The sequence below is a fragment of the Thunnus albacares genome, chromosome 8, assembly GCF_914725855.1.
Source record: "Thunnus albacares chromosome 8, fThuAlb1.1, whole genome shotgun sequence".
In the NCBI taxonomy this organism is placed as follows: Eukaryota; Metazoa; Chordata; class Actinopteri; order Scombriformes; family Scombridae; genus Thunnus; species Thunnus albacares.
Window position 1 is genome coordinate 19,503,071 of NC_058113.1, and position 19,562 is coordinate 19,522,632.

Genomic DNA, 19,562 nt, shown 5'->3' on the forward strand with positions numbered 1-19,562 from the left:
TTGGTGAAGTGTGAATACGTACTGAATACAAACTGCTATTCATACCACTTAGAATGGCAGAACTGTACGTTTCAATCATTTATTTCAATCTTCAACTTCCCCGTTCAGTTTCTACTGTAACTAGTTTTCATGCACTCTCAACTCTCCCAGCATGTGCTATAAATTATAACAACTAGGGTTGCAAATTGACAATTATTTTCATTACTGATTATTTTCTTGATTAATCATGACATGTTACAAAATAGTGAAAAAAATAACAGTTCAAATCTCTCAGATATTCAATATACTGTCATATATGACAAAGAAAAACAGCAGATCATCACATTTGATGAGTTGAAACCGGAAAATGTTTTGCACTTGTGAAATATGACAGAATGAATCCAAGGATTAATCAATTATCAAGATTAATTTTCTGTCAATTGACTAGTCGATTAATAGATTAATCATTACAGCTCTAATTACAACCGTCGCAGGTTGGTCAGAGGCCGTGTCCAGTGCTGGCACTTACCGTAGCTGGTTATTGTGCCATTAAACACGCTGAGGATCAACCATAAACTAACTTTTAATCTTACCTGTGTGTTTATTTTCCTGTTAATCACATGTGTGGATATATTTTTTTAAACTGCAGTTTTGATATTCTCACATTCTCCCACTCAATATTTCCACATTCCTCTTGGTAACTGTAGGATGTGGGAATCATTGATCTAAAGGTTGTGAAGATTCATGTTCCTGAAGTTTTTTTTAGTCATTGCAGTACCATTCATTGCAAATATGTAGATTAAACTTTCACAAATTTTCAACATCAATATCATCCTCAATTAACAAAGTAAAGGAGTTTCATTCAACACAATACAGCGTGCATGGTGACATTTCCTTCAAAGGGTCTCCGGTTTATGCGGTGGTAATTGTCTCCTGCCCTCTATTACAGAGAGATCATTGATTGAAGCTGTTGTATGCACATTGATTAACATGGCTGGGGCCATTCTCTGTTATATCATCGTAACAAGAGAGTACAATCACTCAAGCCCTTATGATGAATAATGCAATGATAGACTCCACATCCTGCCATCATTGTATATGCACACACACATATACAAGAATAGACAGAAAAGCGCACACACTGGCTTTCTACTTCAGTGAAAATGGTGTTTCCTTCCCTTTGAAGGATTAACAAGAATGTCAATTAAATGCCAAATAGTGCAGCCTTCAGCCAATGGACCATGCGGCTGATAATGTCAATGTTTGATGCTGATGTGTCTATATCTCTACACATGTGTTGTGCAAAAAGTGTTGGGTGTGGTTGCTCACCAGCACCCACACAGTACAGAGTAAGATCCTTAAAAAAAACTAAAGCAAATTAACTTCTTCATGTGTTCTCTGCTTTCATCATGAGATCAGAAATGTAGACGTGCCCGACAGGACTGAAGTTAAAGTCTTGTGCGATGCAGATTTGGTGCAGAAGACCTACAGTAATAACCTTATCAGGGAGGACGATGTGCTTTAAAAACATTATTCAAAGTTCAATGCACATGGGTTAATTTCAATTCAATGAAGTGAAGTCTTCCCCACCGTTTGATAGGATTAACACGGATGTTAATTAAATAATAGTTAATGTAGCCACTAAGTCGAGCGTGTGTGTGAGGTTGTAAGTGCTTGTGTTTGATGTCAGGACTTGTTGTCTTGATGCAGAGTGTTAAAGGTGTGTTTAAAAGGCTGGCACTTAATTCAAAGCATCGCTGGGAGTCCATATGGTCAGTGCATCGCCCCGAACACTCACACAGGGCTCTCGACTAGAAAAAGCATGACACACTTTACTGTAGGCGTTAAGTCCGTAGAGTGGTGTCTCCCTCCTTTTGATGGTGCTACGATGTCACTGCCGCTCATTGAAGCAATAAGCCAATTGACCACTTGAATATGGCTGACCATGCCTGTTTCTGAGGTCAGTACTTTTATTTCAAGCTTTTTAATCTCGTTGCAAAGTTGAAAACATTAGGTCTTCCTATACATTTGCACTCTGAATGCATATCCTGCCTCCACACTGGACCATTGGTTAATTCAGAGCACTTTTAGAAGTCCCAGTGGCATATTCAGAGCTTCTCCCTGTCTGAATATTCAGAGTGCACTCTGGGCTCTGGCCAAGGAGGAGGTGCTGCAATGCCTTCCAGTGTTTACACCACCAGCCAAATGGGAGCAATCTAACCCCTGAAGATTCCTACTAAGCTCACTTCAACTCCACACAGTAAAAATAACTCCTCTTCCAACAGCCTTTTAATTCACAAGCAAGCCAAAAAGATCATTATTAGTGCAGACGTATTGTGACAGCGATGAACATTAATTTGTCACTCAATGAATGCATTTACACATCTCTCTGATGTTTTTCCTTTTCTTTTTTTTGCCAATTCAACCTGAGTTTGTCCTTTAATGGAGCACTGGTCTAGATTTATGAAGGATCTCTATGGCGATCAACCAAATGACCTCATTCAGGAGACAAAAAATGTATAAAACCACCAGTGGAAGCCAATTTTTATTTTAATTAAATGTTTTACGGACCTTCATGGACTTGTTTGATCCTTTTATTTAAAACTGAATGCACACATCTTCTCCAGCTTTGGATGGTAAGATGGTGATATTTTTCTTGTGGTTGTGTGCATGACCTGATTTGTGCGTGTGCGTGCATGTGTGAGACTTGTCTCTTCCCTTTGTCAAAGTGCCTGTGATGGGAAGGTCAGAGAAGGTAAGGCCATGTGTCACTGTGACACATGGATAAGGTGGGAGGTTGTTGCCAAGGTAATTGGCCTGTTTGTTTATGTTTTCTGCTCTCCTAGAAAACACCATTGTATCTCTAGCACCGCAGCATCTAATTACTAATTGCATACACAGGTCGTTAAGGCTCTCCTGGGTAGGAAGGGTCAGGCGTCTCGGCTTTTCCTCTGATGTTCAAACAAGGTCTCCATCTCTACAGAAAAAACAAGGAAAACAAACAAGGATTTTTTTTTTCTTTTTTCAGTGTAAACTAATGAAGTGTTTTAGTTTCTGACACCAAAGATTATTTATATAGTCCTAGATTTCATCCATGCTTCTTTTCAAAAAATGTTTTATAACAGTTGCAGTATTGCATGTATTGACATTTTTTAAATATTTCTATTTGGACTGATTGATTTATACTCCAAAATATGACATCAAGCGCTCAACATGCTGAGATATGGGAACCCCTTGTTTTAACAGATTTCTCATGTACCTGCCATAAGGTGTGCTATGTAGGGGAGCAGCAGAACAGATCTTTGACCCAAACCAGCCATATGGCCCCAACATGGCTGCCCACGTACAAGCCATATGGTGCAAGAATGTCTGCTGCTGCTGTCGTTTGGTTTCTCATGGGGCAATCTTAGTGGTTCACGTTGAGACTTATCACTCCCTGTTATCTGCACGTGAAGCACCTCGGAGCGTTTAAATGAAGGGTGAAGTTGAATTAAAGTGACGAAACAGGCTCACAGGCTCACTGTGCACTGCTGGACAGATGTTGGAATGTTTGTGTGAAAACTTCCACGGCAAGTTGGCCAGACAGACACAAGATGCCATCATTTATCATATTTCACTCACCCTGCAGTGATCAATCAACTGATAAATAGCAGCATTTGACATATCAATTTACCAATAGGCCTGTTGATGGATGTTGAGGGATATTAAATGTGGTCTTCAGCAACCTGGCTCATGATTAAAGCTAGAGGAAGTGTGATTTGTTCAAACATAATCCAGACAACTTAACTCTTTATGTCTTTTTCACTTACTGAATTTTGGTTGCAAATATCATTTTTTAAAATTTTGAATGTTATCATAAAACACTGCCCAAAAAAAGCAATGCTATTAAGATTTTTAAAAAGATGCTGTCACCAGTGTTGTGGGCCCCTCTGACAATATGTCATGGCTGTGATGCCTCTTTAGGATCTTTGCAGCTCTGTCAGTGGCTGTCCTCGCTACATGGATGGGAGTTCTGTAATCCTATTGATACACACTGAGAGATGAGGCTCAGAAAGAGAAACATGGGATAGCAGGGTTTGTTTCATACTCCAATCTAAGATTTACAGTACATGCAAATCACATTAGTGATGATGAACCGAACATAAATATGTACATAAATATACATAAATATCTTTATTTTGTTGTTTTTATTCACATGAAATGTACATACTATATTTGAATATGTTCTCTGTATACATGCATCATAAAGGTAAGAATTTAGAAATTTGTCATTATGAGTGATTGGCAACACGGCGAGTTAGCTGTATGACTCAAGCTGCTACAGAGGCCTTATATATCATCTATAGTATGTTAGATGAGCTCTTTTTGGTTTGACTTCCTCTGTGTCATTGAAAACACATCTGCAAGGCCCAGGGCCTCCTACTCTCTTCATCTGTGGCCAATAGTGTGTGTATGTCTGCATGTGTGTGTGTGTGTGTGTGTGTGTGTGTGTGTGTGTGTGTAGGAGTGTATGATGTGTGTGAGCAGCCCTTGACTGCGGTGGATGGGTGCTGATTAGCCAAGCTGCCGGGGTCTTTTGTGCTCCTCAGACGGGGGTATAATTGTTCTTTGTTCAGTGCAGCATCTCTTTGAAGTCTCTCATTCAATTTATGTCCTTAGAGATTTTCTCTCCCTTTTCCCTTCTCTATGGTATCCACCCGCGCTTTTTTGCCGGGTGTCAGACCCCTGTGTTGTAATTACATAGCAATCTATAGATACATACTGTACATGAAACATACAAGAGCAGATATGGACGTAAGTTAATGTAACAGAATCCTGATCCGTGTCCGCATAAATGGACCGGAGGCTTACACTGACCTTTTGAATCAGTATTTTATTGAATCACAGCAATCTCACATCCAGATGATACAAAGCTAAATGCAACTGAAGCCTATGTCTGACCAGTAAAGGGGAGAAAATAACCATCAGGCCATTGCCTCTGATGGCTATCAGGCTTTCCATAAGTGAGCATCATTACATTCTCTAATGTTCCTCTTCTGCAGGGAACAAGATTGTCTTAGCTAGTTTAAGAGCTGCGGCTCATGCTGCTGTTGTTTCTTTCGGGTGTTGTCATAATTAAATGGGGGATCACTGGGCTTAATGAACTGCGGTGGTACTGTACTGAATTTACTTCAAACCAGTCAAGATAATGTGGTCCCTTTGAGTTAGTCTAGATATAATGGGTATAATGTGGCACATAGACAGACCGAGAGAAGAGAGAAGTGTGTGAGGGAGAGACTCCCGTTGGTTCTCATTGCCAAATCTCCCTAAGGAGAGAGCTGTTTATGCGTGCATGAAAAGCATTGGCAAGCAAGCCGTTATGTGTAGAGAGAGACAGAGAGAATGAGGGCAGGCTGTAAGAAGAGAAAGATGGTTTAGGTTTTTTCTTTGCATGTAGACAATGGAAGATGGAGGGAAAAAGAGAAAGAGAACAGGGCTGGGCAAACCTGTTGCCTGCTTCAGTTGCCAAGGGCTACCTGTTGCTAACAATGATTGTGTATGTTTATTTGTTTGTGTGTGTGTGTGTGTGTTTCGTCTGGGAGCAGATAAAGAACGCGGCGGCTAACGTGCTAAGAGAGACTTGGCTCATCTACAAACACACCAAGCTCATGAAGAAGATCGACCACTCCAGAGTCCGCAAACACCAGCGGAAGTTCCTCCAGGCGATACATCAGTGAGGCCACACCTAACACACACCCACCCACACACACACACACACACACACACACACAAATGCACCCACACATGCACACACAAGTACATGCACAAAACTGTGCTGCTGAGCTGATGATGCCTTTGAAATCAGCTGCACTTTCTATCCACCCACAGGTTGAATCAACGCTGATAATCAGATAAAGTGCATGAGTCCCTACACAGCCACACACACACACACACACACACACACACACACACACACACACACAGCCACACAAAATGGATCATCCTTTACTAAGGGACAGTTCACGCCAGGCAAATACAGTTGTGGGACTGGATAATCAGTGTATTGTGTACTATTAGAGACACTCTGACCATTATATCAAATTCGCTAAAGAGTTTAGTCGAAGACACAAATACAAACAACAGGACAGAACTCTCCCACAGCATCGTTGTTCAGTTATTTTTGAATGGCTATGAGTGTGGTTGTCTTGTTAAAGGCTCTTTTTCTAAAGGATTTTTGTATATCTTCTGTCTAGCATCAAAAAATTAAGTGGCCCCTTTTTATGTGGCTTGTTCCTTTGATCTCGAAGAGTTCAGTCAAGACTTGAAAATATTAACAAGTGCCTTCAAAAGTCAGTCATTAGACCTAAGACTCTTTTAATTGTAACATAGAAAGGCTAATCCTGAAGCATGTAGACTGTGGATGAGAGGCTGACTCTGTGAACACAATGACAGGGTGATTTTATGCAGATATGAGTATATTTTCTCATTCGACCATGTTAGCATAACATTGAGACAAGTTCACCTGGGGGTGCAGCCTCATAAAATCAGTCTGCAATTCACTACAATGGAGGAAGCCCCAGGGTTTGTTTCATGAACACAGATTAGACCTGTAGTTCAGTAATTATTTTGTTGAGCTCCTATTTTTAATTGGACCGTAGAAAGATGATTTATTTTATTTTATTCCCCTTAGTTTATTTCCCTGTAGGCCTTATTACCCTGAAGGTTTCTTAATATTAAAATTACCTTTTTCGTTTATCTAGAGCTTAAAAGATATGTTCACAATTTTTCAAGTCTGTCTTAAAACAACAGTCAGGTGCCCAAATGAACACTGAAACAGGTTTTGCTCGCTGTAATCATTCCTCCTGTTCATACTGACCATCAGAAGATCGCCCCCAAATGCGCTTACAATGTAAGTGATGGGGGACAAAATCCAGTTTTGTGAAAAAATTTATTTAAAGTTTATCTGAAGCTAATACAAGGCTTCAGTCATCTGAGTTAGTCAAATAAAGTGGAGATCTTCCACAGTAAGAGTCATTTTAGTAAAAAATTCCCTCTTTGTGTCTTGATGGACAGTTTTCCTGTTCAGCAGTGGAAGGATTGTAACAAACACGGGAAATTTGGCACTAAGAAGACAATAACTTTAGAAGATATTGACTTGATTTTACTCATTTTGATGACTGAAGCCTCATATTAGCTTATAATAATTCTTCAAATATATTTTTAGATAGAAGAAGGACTAGATTTTGTCCCCCATCACTTACATTGAAAATGCATTATGAAGGGATCTCTTAATGGTCAGTATGAACAGGAGGGCTCCTGACTATTGTTTCAGGACAGACTGTGAACATACCCTTTAAGGTCTCTGTCTTATTTCAACAAAGAAATGTATGTGTGTATTATGTCTTCTGCTTACTGTGTTTCTGCACTCAAATCTAGTGCAGCTAGAAATTAGGCTGAACTAGGCAAGGTGACCGCTCCACAGTGTTGTCATCGGGACCCGGAGGGATTAGCTCTCTGGACCGACCACTGTGTGTTTCATTTCTTTGCATGTGTGTTTGTGTATTTATGTGTGCCTGTGTGTGCACCTGTTTGCAGATTACGCAGTGTGAAAATGGAGCAGAGGAAACTCAGTGATCAAGCCAACACACTAGTGGACCTCTCAAAGGTGAGACACACACACACGCACAGTTGATACAGACACACACACACACACACACGCTGCTCTTCATTTATGTAGGACGTACACTTCATTGACACACAACCATCATACAGTTAATAAGTAACACATAATTTATGCGGACTAGCATACCTAGCATGCCTTTTCCCCACCAAAATACAGCACAGCATTCCTCCGTTTCCATGCTGACCTGCACGTTTCTGTGGCTTTGCGTCTCCTAGCAACCGGAACAAGTGTTAAAACAGGGATGACTGAGTGAGAGAGTGAGGAGGAAATGAGAGGAGGGTGGGGAGTGCTCTTGTTTTTCTGTTACTGTGTGGGTGTCTGAGTGATAATGTGAGCACACGTGTGTATGTGTGTATGTGTGTATGTGTGTGTGTGTGTGTGTGTGTGTGTGTGTGTGTGTGTGCTCCTTTCATTCTCTCTCTCCTCTCTCTTATTCTCTCTTTCTTCACAATGTTATAACACCCACGTAGAGACTTCCCTTCAGCCTCTTCTTCATTCCAGCTTCTCCTCCTTCTTGGACATTTTTTCCTTTTGCTCAGTGTCTTACTCACTCCTCCTGAGCCTCGTGCTTGCCCTCATTTTACTTTTTCTTTACCCTCTAACTCCTTCTACTGTCTCCCCTCATTCCATTCAAAATAATTTTCTTTAAACATGCTTCAATAAAGCAACTCTCATTGCACTCTTGTTTACGTATTTGCAATCTGTCTCCCTTCTTCAAAGTACTCCATGTACACTGACTCATCTCCCACTCTCCTCTCCTCTCCTCTCCTGTCCTCCACACTCCTCTCCTCTCTACTCTTCTCCCCCTGTAGATGCAGAGTGTCATGTATGAGCTCATGTCTGAGCTCAACGACCGCAGCGAGGACTTGGAGCGCCAGATGCTGTCTCTGGAGCAGCGGGTGGAGCAGCTCACCGCTGGCTTCAACGCCCTGCCTGCCCACCTCTCAGCTACCCTCAGTGCTCAGCACGCCGCCCTGGTCCACCTGCTCCGAGAGAGAGATGTGAGGGATGGCAGAGGAGGGGGTGGAGGTGGAGGGGGAGGTGCTGTGGTCCCACTGTCCCCAGCAGGTTCATTAACCACTGCTCCAACCGCAATGTCTCCAGTCCAGGTCACAGCTCCAGCACCACCCTCAGCCCAGGTCCCTACTTTGGCCTTGGAGTCCCCTCTGTCGCCCCCACCACTGAGCCCAGAGGGGAGCCTGGAAGCAAGTCCCAACCCCAACACCTGTACCTCTAGCTGCTGAAGACAGCTCTGAGGACCAGGAGAGGACAAATACGGCAAGGAAACAGGGAGAGAGGAGAGGGATGTGCGTGTCCTCTCACCACAGACTAAACGAGAGGAACAAGGGAGAAGGAGAGAAATGTGAGGCAATCCTCTGAAACTAACGCTCCACGAGTGAGAGGGATGAAGACGGGACGATGAGGAGAAATAATGGGATTAAGATGGATGGCTAGTATGAATGATGAGACATGTTAGGGACTTTGGGGCGCTTTCCTTGAAGAGGGAAGGAAGAAGAAAAATGGAGATAAAATGGAGACTCTAAAAGGTGTGAGGGGGAGGAAGGATGTCAAGAGGGTGAGGAATGGAGGTAGAGAGGATGAGGAGGGGGAAGGAGAGAGGAGGAGAAATAACGAGGAATAATTATATGAACTCAGAGCTCCTAAATGGAATCCACTTTAATTACTGAAAAAGGCCTTTATTCTCTCTATCTCTCTCTCTCTTTCTCTCTTTCTCTCTCTCTCCTTCCCTCCCCCTCTCCCAATCTCTCTCTCCCTTCATCAGGAATTAATGACCATGACTTTTTATCCTTATGATGTATTTTATATCTGAATGCTAATTGTGTGTTAACGAGCATCCCTTTAACAGAAGGTTCGATCAATACGACCACGATTAAAAAAAACTAGTGGCATGCACCGCACACACACACACACACACACACACACACACACACACGCATTATATCAACTCCACATCCACGCAATACAAGTTAACACAGCACAAACATAAGTACACAATCTTTCACAATGCAGGCCCTATTTGCACCCACATAAAGAAATTAATGCACTAGCCCACCAGATAATACTATAGCCTATACTGCCAAGCACTGGATGCACTGTCAATCTCCACAGAGCACTGCCAAGCAATGTCGACACACTGTAAAAAATGTTCATCCAAACAACTTTCTTTTTTTTTTTTGTAACGCAGTAGTTTAGACATACAATGCATAGTTGTGACACTTAAACTGTTCAATTGTAACCGTTCACTGAACTACTCAAATTACAAATCAAGTTGAAATAAGCAGATACTGAGTGACATGAGTCATCTTAACATCTATTTGTGATGAAAAAGATAGTAGCAGATGATAAAATGCGCTAACACAACTATAACAGGACTTTATTATTGCATTATTACTGCATATTATTGATTGAATTACCAGTTTAGTTTAACTGACATTAAAGTGTACCTGTATGCTTGCTGTACTGAAATGAGACTGTAGAAGATTTTGTTTAATTTCTGTGAACATTTCATATAAAAGGAAAAACTCAATTAATAGTTGTATCAAGTGCATTACTATTGGGATGGTTTATAAAACAAGCATTCATGAAACTAGCATTTCAACCTGGTCTATTAATGTTCAAGATGATATCACATATATTATATATTATATATGAAACGCTGACTCGACTAGTCGGAGCTTTGCACAAATTTAATGCTCCATATGTAGTGGGTCTTCTCATTTTATGTCATTAAAAAATAATGTTTCTACCTAGAGTTCTACTGCAGACAGTTATAATAACAATCAGAACGTTATCCATCAATAATAAATGATTTTGTTTTTCATGTAGACGTAGCTGTGGAGTCAGGTTGGTTGAGATGCTGTATGTATCTGTTTTGTTTTCATTCTCTGAAAAAAATGTTATACTTAAAATCTCTAAAATGTTGATTTTTTTACATTGGTAATTTGACTTTTTTTTTAATCCAACACTGATTTATCTGTGTGGTTATAAGTTAATGTGATTAATATTTTTTCACAGTGTATGTCAGTCTATGACCCTTCATGAAGGGAAGAAGACTTTACTTAACTGCCATTTTTTTTTCAGGCTTGCAGTCCCAAAACAACTCACTGTTATCATGAATGTATTCTGTGTAAAGAAATAGGAACCTACACTCAAACACTCTTGCTTGCTCGATCACTTAAACTGCCATGCAGACTCAAGAACAGACACTCACACGCATGTACATACAGATATAATACACACACCTCAACAACCAAAGTGCTCTCTCTTAAATGGACTTCAATAAGAGGCAGGGAACGCTGCTGTCACTGGGGACAAAAGATAGCAGGAGGCGTTGCAGATATCTTGACAATATTTCTGAGGGAATAACTGTGAAAATCTGGGCATGGACTTGTTACAGTGCTGTACATGGACTGCTCTTCACTGCTTTAAAACAGCTCAAGGTGGACTTCGGATGAACACAAGGGAACACAAATAAACCTTATAAAGGATAAATGGCCATGAAGGAACAGCTGTTCATGAAATAAATAAAACATAGACAGACTAAGGTATATCTGAGAGGATTTGTAATGGTGTGATGGAAAAAGAGACAAGCCTACCCTTTGCATTGGAGACAATATTCAAAACTGTCTTATAGCGACACGCTGTGGCCGGAATACTGAATTACATACGCTTGGAATATTGTACAGTATGCTGTTAACGAAATCTAGCTTTGGATTGCTTAGTCTTTTCTACCATTATGATTAAACGCAGTTATAGCTGATATCTAATATTACTAAACTATAGTATTCTTCTCATTCGTTATGACAATTATGATATATGTATTAACAATACGTTAAATAATTATGAAGAAGGAAAGTGCCGTTTGAGGTTGAAATTATTTTGTAATTTTATTTTATCAGAGAGAATTAATAAAGTATATATCTATAACATTACAGCTTCCATGTTTTCTGTGTGGCTGGTTTTTATTTATTTATTTTATTCTGTACTTTCTCGGCTGCCAAGGGGGCTTAATGGTGCGGTGATTAAGAAAAATGCCACTTATTGAATTAACAACAGATTAGATATATCTCTCATTAGGTATTCCCCATTTAGTTTAATGTCTGACCTTAATAAGCAAATCTTGTGGTTAATTTTGCTTATCTACACACTGAATAATTACCTAAGACTATTTTTAGAAAGGCCAAAGGCAATTTTACTTATTTTGCATGTCACTCGTATCTCTATTTTTACTCATATCTCTCACTAAGAAGATTATCTCATCTGTGACTACTGTCAACTCATTTATGGAACATAATAAGTTGGGTATTTTCTGTTTTTTGATGGAACAATGAGGCGGGCGACATCTTGCTCCTCCTTTTGCGATCTTTTGACGAAGCACCATGGACAGCAACTTGGTAAAGGTTAAAAGGTCAACTGAAAGGTTTTTTTGTAGGATATATTCAAATAGTTTCCTTATTTATTGGTTACTGAATAGAAAAACTATGACATAGGTGTTTTGAGCAAGCCACAATAGGCTATAAGTTACCTAACTATATAACTAAATATAAATGATGCCTGAAATATGAAATATGGGCCTTTAACTTAAAATACACCTGCAAGTGCTTTTGTTGTCCAGCCATTGTCAAATTCCAGGACCAATTACATATGTTAATCCATCTAATTAGGAAAGACTGTCTAAATGTGGATAAAATTGGTATCTCCAGTTTGTTTTCAATGTAGCTGTATTCAGCAAAAACTAAAATGGTTTGTGTCTTCACTGATAGTTTGGGGAAGGGGTGTATCAGTGTGTTGCTTATAGGTTTATGTTTGTGGTAAACCTCCTACAACTTTTACTTGGCATGCAACAATCAGTTCAACAACAGTGAACATGTAATGATGCAGATGACTCAGTGCTGCTACCGAGAATTAAGACAGATTACAGCATGTATGCATACAGCATACCGCCAAAACTTCACTAGACTGAAAGCAAGCAGGAATAATTTAATTTACTAAAAGGCACGGTGTCTAAAATAAAAACACCAATACAAGAGAAAGAAAGACATTTTCTACTTGCTGGGTAGGCATTCATTTGCACTTATGTGGCTAACTGATTTTCAGTTTGGTCCTTGTTGAAATGAGCATGCCTGAACACTTGTGGTAAAAAAACATTTCTGGTCACTCCTTCAGTCAAACTGCAAAATTGTTTGTCCTCCTTTCCATTTTTCTGTAATTCAAATTGCAGTTGGAACTATTTCTTGCCAGCAAGAGATGCATTTTATAACACAGGATTGTTTGTTTTCAGATTTGCATATTTGTCAGATGTCTTCATTTTAATTGGGTGTAATCCCAGGATCCTTGGAACAACATTAGCTGTAATGTTTTAGCAGTGAAAAAAAGCTCACAATAGTCAAAGTTAGTTTTCTCTTTGTCTTTGATTTTTTATTTGTTCACCTAAACCATTTCTGACTTGTCTTGTGGATTTGTCTAACTAATATTTGCAGAGTATAAAGAGACAGAACAGAGGAATACATAAATTCCAGTCTCATCTAACGAATAAACAACATATTCTTGCATTGTGCTGTAATTGTGGCCAGGACTCTAAAAAATGAGTTTTTGCCTCATGAGACCATCCTGAGGGTGTAATAAAGAAATCACTGTTTAAAATAGTCTGAAAAATGTGCGAAACCTGATGAAATAAGCCACATTAGAACACATATGAGCACAGGTGGGTCTACATGCTGGGCTTTTCTGCCTGACACACCTCTGTGCCAGCTGCAGGGTCGTCAGCCAGGAGCCACCCTTCACTGACATTGTGCTCCTTTAAACCCGTAACATCTCAAAGTGGTGGAGCAGCATCAGGAACGTCTCCCTACCGCCCCCTGCAGCCAGCCCAGGGACCCTTGCTTTCCCCACGCCTTGTCCTTTTTACAGAGCCAGAAACTCCCTTGCTCTGCCTCCTCCACAAGGTCTTTGAGAGCCTTCCTCAGCTTGGAGCCTGTGATCCCAAGAGACTTCAGGAACCGCTGGCTGGATGTTCCAGTGTAGCCTCTGCAACCAATTTCCACAGGATAGGTGAACGCCCTCCACCCTACTTGTGAGCACACAGCTGCCAGCTCTGTGTACTTTTCCTTCTTTCTCTCAAAGGCAGCCTCCATTCCCTCTTCCCATGGAAAAGTCAATTCAGCCATAATGACCATCCTAGTGAAGGTAGACCAAAGCATGATATCTGGCCGTAGGGAGGTTGTGGTGATCTCTTGTGGGAACTTCAACTGATGGTTGAGGTCAGCTCTCATGTTCCACTCGCCTCTGGTTGACAGGAGAGACCACTCCCTCATGCTGCTGCTCTGAGTGTCAGCCCCTTGCCTGACAAACTGGATCAGTTGCTGTGATGTTACCAGGCTGGCCCTGTTTGCTTCCAGCCTGCATGCCTCCAGGATTTCAGCTAACTTACGCATACCCGGTCGTGGCAGCATCCGTAACGGCCTTGCATCAATCATCAGGGGACTGGGAAGGGTATTGTATGTAGCCCTGATAAAGAAGCTCAGCCTCAGTCATCCTCCACATATCCGCCCACATAACAGCCCTGTTGATCACAGCCTCCCAAGTTGTCCAGCTCCCTTGTTGCCTTTGGGTCACAGTTCTGATTTTATAGCTTTCCTCTTCCATCTTCACAATTTCAGAAATCACAAGGTCTTTCCTTTCCTTCTTTTTGGTTTTGGACCACATCTTGGGTGCTGTTCCCCATCCAAAACTGGCTCTGCCTGGCTGCAGCAATCCAATAATCTCCTGCTGTTTTAGTTGATTGATGGTCTGGTCTACTGTCTGCATTATATTCCTCTTGCTTCCTGTACGAACTTGGGCCTCGGTGTTTTGGGTAGACAGGTCAGGTAAGTGTCTCAGCTCAAACACAAGGCTCACTTTCGCCTGTTTGTAGCCCAAGCTAATGGATTTCAATGGAAGCTTCAGAGTGTTTCTCCCAAACAGTGCTGTGCTGGAAAGACATCGAGGAAAGCCCACCCATTTACGGATGTAGTTGTTGGCTTTTGAGTCCATTTACAGACAATATATGACACAAATATATAATACATAATATTCAAATGTTTTGCACCTTCCCTTTATTCACATCTTCTTACTGATTAGTGATAGTTGAGTCAAAGCTATTTAAATTAAACGCCTTCCTATTAGTTCACACCAATGCTTGTCCCAAAGGTGACCACACACTGATATTTTCAGGGCTTATCATGTGTAAGTAAATCTACTTGAGTGTGAAGGCGGTCACGGTATTCACACCATTTTTCTTTTACAGAGGAAATTGATTTTTTTTTTTTTTTTTTTCCATAAAACAGGCGTCATATAAACCCAGCCTGTTGTTTGTTCAGCCCAGGGTGAAAATAAAGTAACAGTAAAAGAGGTGTGAAAGCCAGGCAGCCTGAGGCAATGCACTGCCCAGGGCACAGCAGATACCCAGACGTGATGAGCTTGTTATCTATGTTATTTACTGGCAGTCTCTTCTGCTCCCAGGGCTTTCATCATTTTTCTCAGGCTATGAGCATTTTCATGATTGGGGGCTATAATTTTTAGGCCAAGGTAATGTCTGTAATGTATGACATCTTTTTTATTTCACTAGTCTTTAACACTTTAGCCTCTGCCTCACTGTTTCTCTCTCCACCTGTTTTTCAGTCTCTCTATTTTTCAGTGTGGCTGTTTGGGCTGATATACAGCTAAAGACATACAGATGTAGAGACATGACAGTCAAAGAGGTGAAAATGGAAATTGGATTTTTACTTTTATTCCAATCCAAACTTAGCCAAAGTGTGAAAGAATATGACTGCAGGAACGTTTTAATAAAAACAAATCAAGAGATGGCCATGACTTTAACATCAGAAAGAACTGAGTTTAATAAATGTAATTAAGATGCATTAGTAGAATGAACAAAAACACATATTTTTGCAGGTTTATTTGTTATAAAACACAAACTTAATATAATAACTGACTACTTTCCAAAGTGAAGCACGTGTGCTTATACTGTAGAAAATTGGTTCAATAGGTAGAGCAGTTATAGCAAGGTTGGCAATTCAATCTTGGTTAAACAAGAAGCTGAACTGCAATAGTTCCGATGGTTAGGCCAGTGCCTCGCATGGTAGCTTGCTGACATCAGTGTGTGTATGTGTGAATGTGTGTAAATAATTAAGAGATTGAATAAAGGCACTATTTGCAGTCTATTAAAAAAAACTGAAATTATTTGCTGATTAATAGCATCAACTATTGTGTCTTTTAAGATGCAAATGCAATGAAACAATTACTTTCTTTTCCTTATTTGTCTTTTTATACTCTTCCTGTCTCTTCCCACTTTGAGGAATCTTAACTATGAAACATATTTTGGCTTGTTTAACACTTTTTGTATGCTACATAGTTCCATGTGTGTCATTACATAGTTTTGATGTCTCCAATATTGTTCTATGATGTAGAAAATAGTAAAAATAAATAAATAAATAAAAAGAAAGAAAGAAAAACCCTTGAATGAGTAGGTGTGTCCAAACTTTTGACAGGTACTGTACATATTTTTAGATTCTGTAATTTTTAATGAGGGAGAATGAGTAGATGCAATTTTAAGGATTTTAAAGTGGTAATTATCCAAGCAGAGTATTTGTATATGTATTAATACATCTGAATTCATCTGGAGGGGATCTTTAAAACAGACCTAACACTACACTCCTGTAATAGTCATGACGGCCTATGAGTGAGTATTTCTGTCCACTGTGTGTGCATGTAGCCTTATTGTTAGAAGAGGAGGCAGACGGATGGACGCTGGAGGTCGGATACAATTTTCACCTGCCTGTGCTCATCCACGATCATGTGCTACACCTGTCAAATGTAATGTCATCATCATAACAAGCAGCCCAAATGTCACCAGGTTCTGTCAGCGGGAGACTGTTCCCATCACAACAGCATCCTTTTATCTCTGACTTCTCTTTGTGCAGACAGCAGAGATGAGTCGAGGTGCTTACCTGTGCTGGAAGCTTCTACTAACATAACATATTATGTTGTGGCTCTTCAGCATTGCAGCAGACACATGACAACGGTGTATGTACTCACACATACACAAACACACATACACAGACTATTGCTCCCTGACTTTTCATAGCAGTAAAAACCCTCCAATGACCCCATCAGTCATAGTTCACTGGGAAGTGCAGATCTGCGAACCCCTTATTCTGATGCCCCATGTCCGTGTGTTTCCCTGGCAACCAGAGACAGATCCATACACGTCTGTACATGTGTGTACATGCATGCGAGTGTGTATTTATGTATCTATGTGTGAGAGGGATTAGAGGAAGTACTGAATTCAGCAAGATTGTATTTGCACTTGTGTGTTTACATGTTGATGAGTCTGTGTGTCTGAACAAGTAGAAGTGCGGGAGCAGCATTGTGAGTTGGTCAGAGAGTGACAGTCGTGTTGCCGTGGTGATGATAAAAGGAGGAAACAATAATGGGAAAGAAGCTGGGCTGGAAAGTGATTCAGGTATGAGATGTATATAATCCTAAAAACACCATCCCAGGATAGGTCAGTGTTTACACACACACTCTGTAAATAAATTATAGATTCATAGTAACAAAAGCAAAATGTTCAATCGCTCCTTGTGTCCCTGTATTTTTTGTTGACTCTGTCCTTCCAACAGATACCCTTAGACTTTCCCAACCTTTGCTCAGGCACCTGATCATGCAGCACCTGCACACCTGTCCCTCATCACTCATTAAGTCCCAGTGTATATATGCTTGCCCCTTTTCACTAATTTGCAATACTGCCATTGTTAAAGCCATTCCTGCCAGTCTGTTCCAAGTTACATAAACCTGCCTGCATTTGCCGTCTGTGATCTGCTTTCTGCCTTTGCAATATCAGTCTGGTTTCCCTTTTTGGACTGCCTCTATTTTGCCAAACTCTAAGCCTGTTTATTGACCATAGTTTTAAGTGGTAGTATTTTCATGTTGAAACAAGTGCTGTTAATTCAACCCAATCAGCTTGTGTGTGTGTCTGCATTTTGGACTGTCTTTCTTGTTGCTCTGTATCTGAACTGTGACACTTTGACTTTCTCCCACTTTCACACTCCCCCTTCTTTACCCATCTTTCCTCTCTCTCTCTCATCCGTCCAGATGTGCTAAGGCCTAGTCATGTTGTGTTCCTCCAGAGACGAAACTGCAGGGGCGAAGACCATCATGCTGCCTGTGCAGGGAGCGAGAGAACCAGACCAGTTTGCCAGTGCTCGGGGATTCCACCTTCTGTTGGAGGCCATAGACTGCACCCTGCTCAATCTCCATATCAGTATGTGGCCTCAAGGCACCTTAATTGCAGGCAAAAGTGTTGCAATGTCATTTTTTATAATAACTATAGTCAGTGAGGCTTAAAGATGGTTTGACTATTTTAAATTATAAAACTTCAACACTATCACACTTCTTTTTACTGCATATTGAAGCCCAGTTACATCTTCGCATCACCCTTAACTGTATTTGGTTGGGGGGGGAGGGGGGTGAGTCAGTGTCTGTCCAGCATCCTCTCTACAGCACACATACTTTTTATTTCCTCAACACTTTAGCATCTTACATTAGTGATATCTGTGGTCTTCAGCTCTGAATGGCTTGGCCCAGGAAAGCTGAGGAAGCAAATCACCATCCCTCACTTTACTTATTGCCAACCCTACATTTCCTAGACACCTACACAGACATTTTCATTTTATGCCCACATTAAAAGGTTTAAGAGTTTATTGCAATATGTTTTCCGACTTTTCTGTTCAATTAACTTTTCTCATGCCATTAGAGATATAATTGGATTAGTGAGGTCTCTCTCACATAGGCAGTCCTGGAAGTAATGTTGACATTCCATTAGCGATACTGGATAAAATCATTAATGCATGCATGTGTGTGTGTGTGTGTGTGTGTGTGTGTGTGTTTGTGTGTATCTGTGTGTGTTGGCACAACAGATCATATTACAGGCTCTTAAATGTCTACCTGATCCTTTCAAGCTTTAGTTAAGTGTGCAGTCAGCTTCCTAGGCATTCAAATCAAACACACCCTGACGGTACTGCAGTCCTTTTTGTTTTTCAAAATCCATAAATGTTTTATGTATATTTCATGCCAAGTCCTAAAAAGGTTGGCCGGCATCCCAACAGCAGTTTATACAGTAATGTAGACTGAAGTTAAATATACTTTCAGCTAGGCAGTTTAATGAAAGGGGATGATTATTCCTAGAAAGAAGAGATACACTTGTTGAAGTGTTACTCTAATGCTGCTGTGTGTGAGTACATCCCTTGTCCTTTTTTTCCCAAAATACAGGAAATAATTTTTTGTTTCGTAAACCTTGTTGATCGTGGTCCCAGTTGCTGTGCAGGTAGAGGCATTGGGACCAGGACATACCCTTGTCACTATCACCACAGACCAGCACAACATTAGCTCCATGGCAACACTGGCCGCCCACACTCCCCTCAGGCTGCATACAGGGGACGTGCCTGCATGTATGTGAGTGAGAGAGAAAAAGAGAGAGGGAGTAAGAGAGCAGAGGTTGTTAATTGACCTATTTTTCAGGCTGTTCAGTTGAATCGCGATGAAGGGGGAGACGATAGGATTTTTAATGATGCCACTGGGGAGTTGTGCTTTGCTTCCTCTCCTGACAGGACTTCTAGTGTAGCCACTTCCACTGATAAAACTCTGCTACTGCACCTGTAACTCCTCTGCATACTACACTCACAGCACAGTGCCACTCGTACATTTAATTCCCAGTTCACTCACTGTGTGTGACGTTTTCTATCTTTTTCTAGGTTTCTATGTCTGAGGCGTGCCCTCTGTCAGAGTGACATGGCTTATTATATATGAGGCAAGTCCCAAGTCCTGGCCTCTGATCCTTTGGAGGAGGTGGAGTCAGTTGGCC

The 19,562-nt window shown here is 40.7% G+C and overlaps 1 protein-coding gene across 2 annotated transcripts in view; it reads left to right on the plus strand.

Moving 5' to 3' along the window:
• Positions 1-11,592, plus strand: part of kcnn3 (potassium intermediate/small conductance calcium-activated channel, subfamily N, member 3) — a 47,470-nt gene extending 35,878 nt beyond the window's left edge. For both annotated transcript variants that reach the window (XM_044360322.1, XM_044360323.1), the window contains exons 8-10: positions 5,565-5,692; positions 7,555-7,624; positions 8,455-11,592. In XM_044360322.1, the coding sequence (XP_044216257.1) occupies positions 5,565-5,692; positions 7,555-7,624; positions 8,455-8,886 (630 nt within the window). In that variant the 3' untranslated portion in view covers positions 8,887-11,592. The remainder of the gene's footprint in view (positions 1-5,564; positions 5,693-7,554; positions 7,625-8,454) is intronic.
• The last annotated feature ends 7,970 nt before the right edge of the window (positions 11,593-19,562 follow it).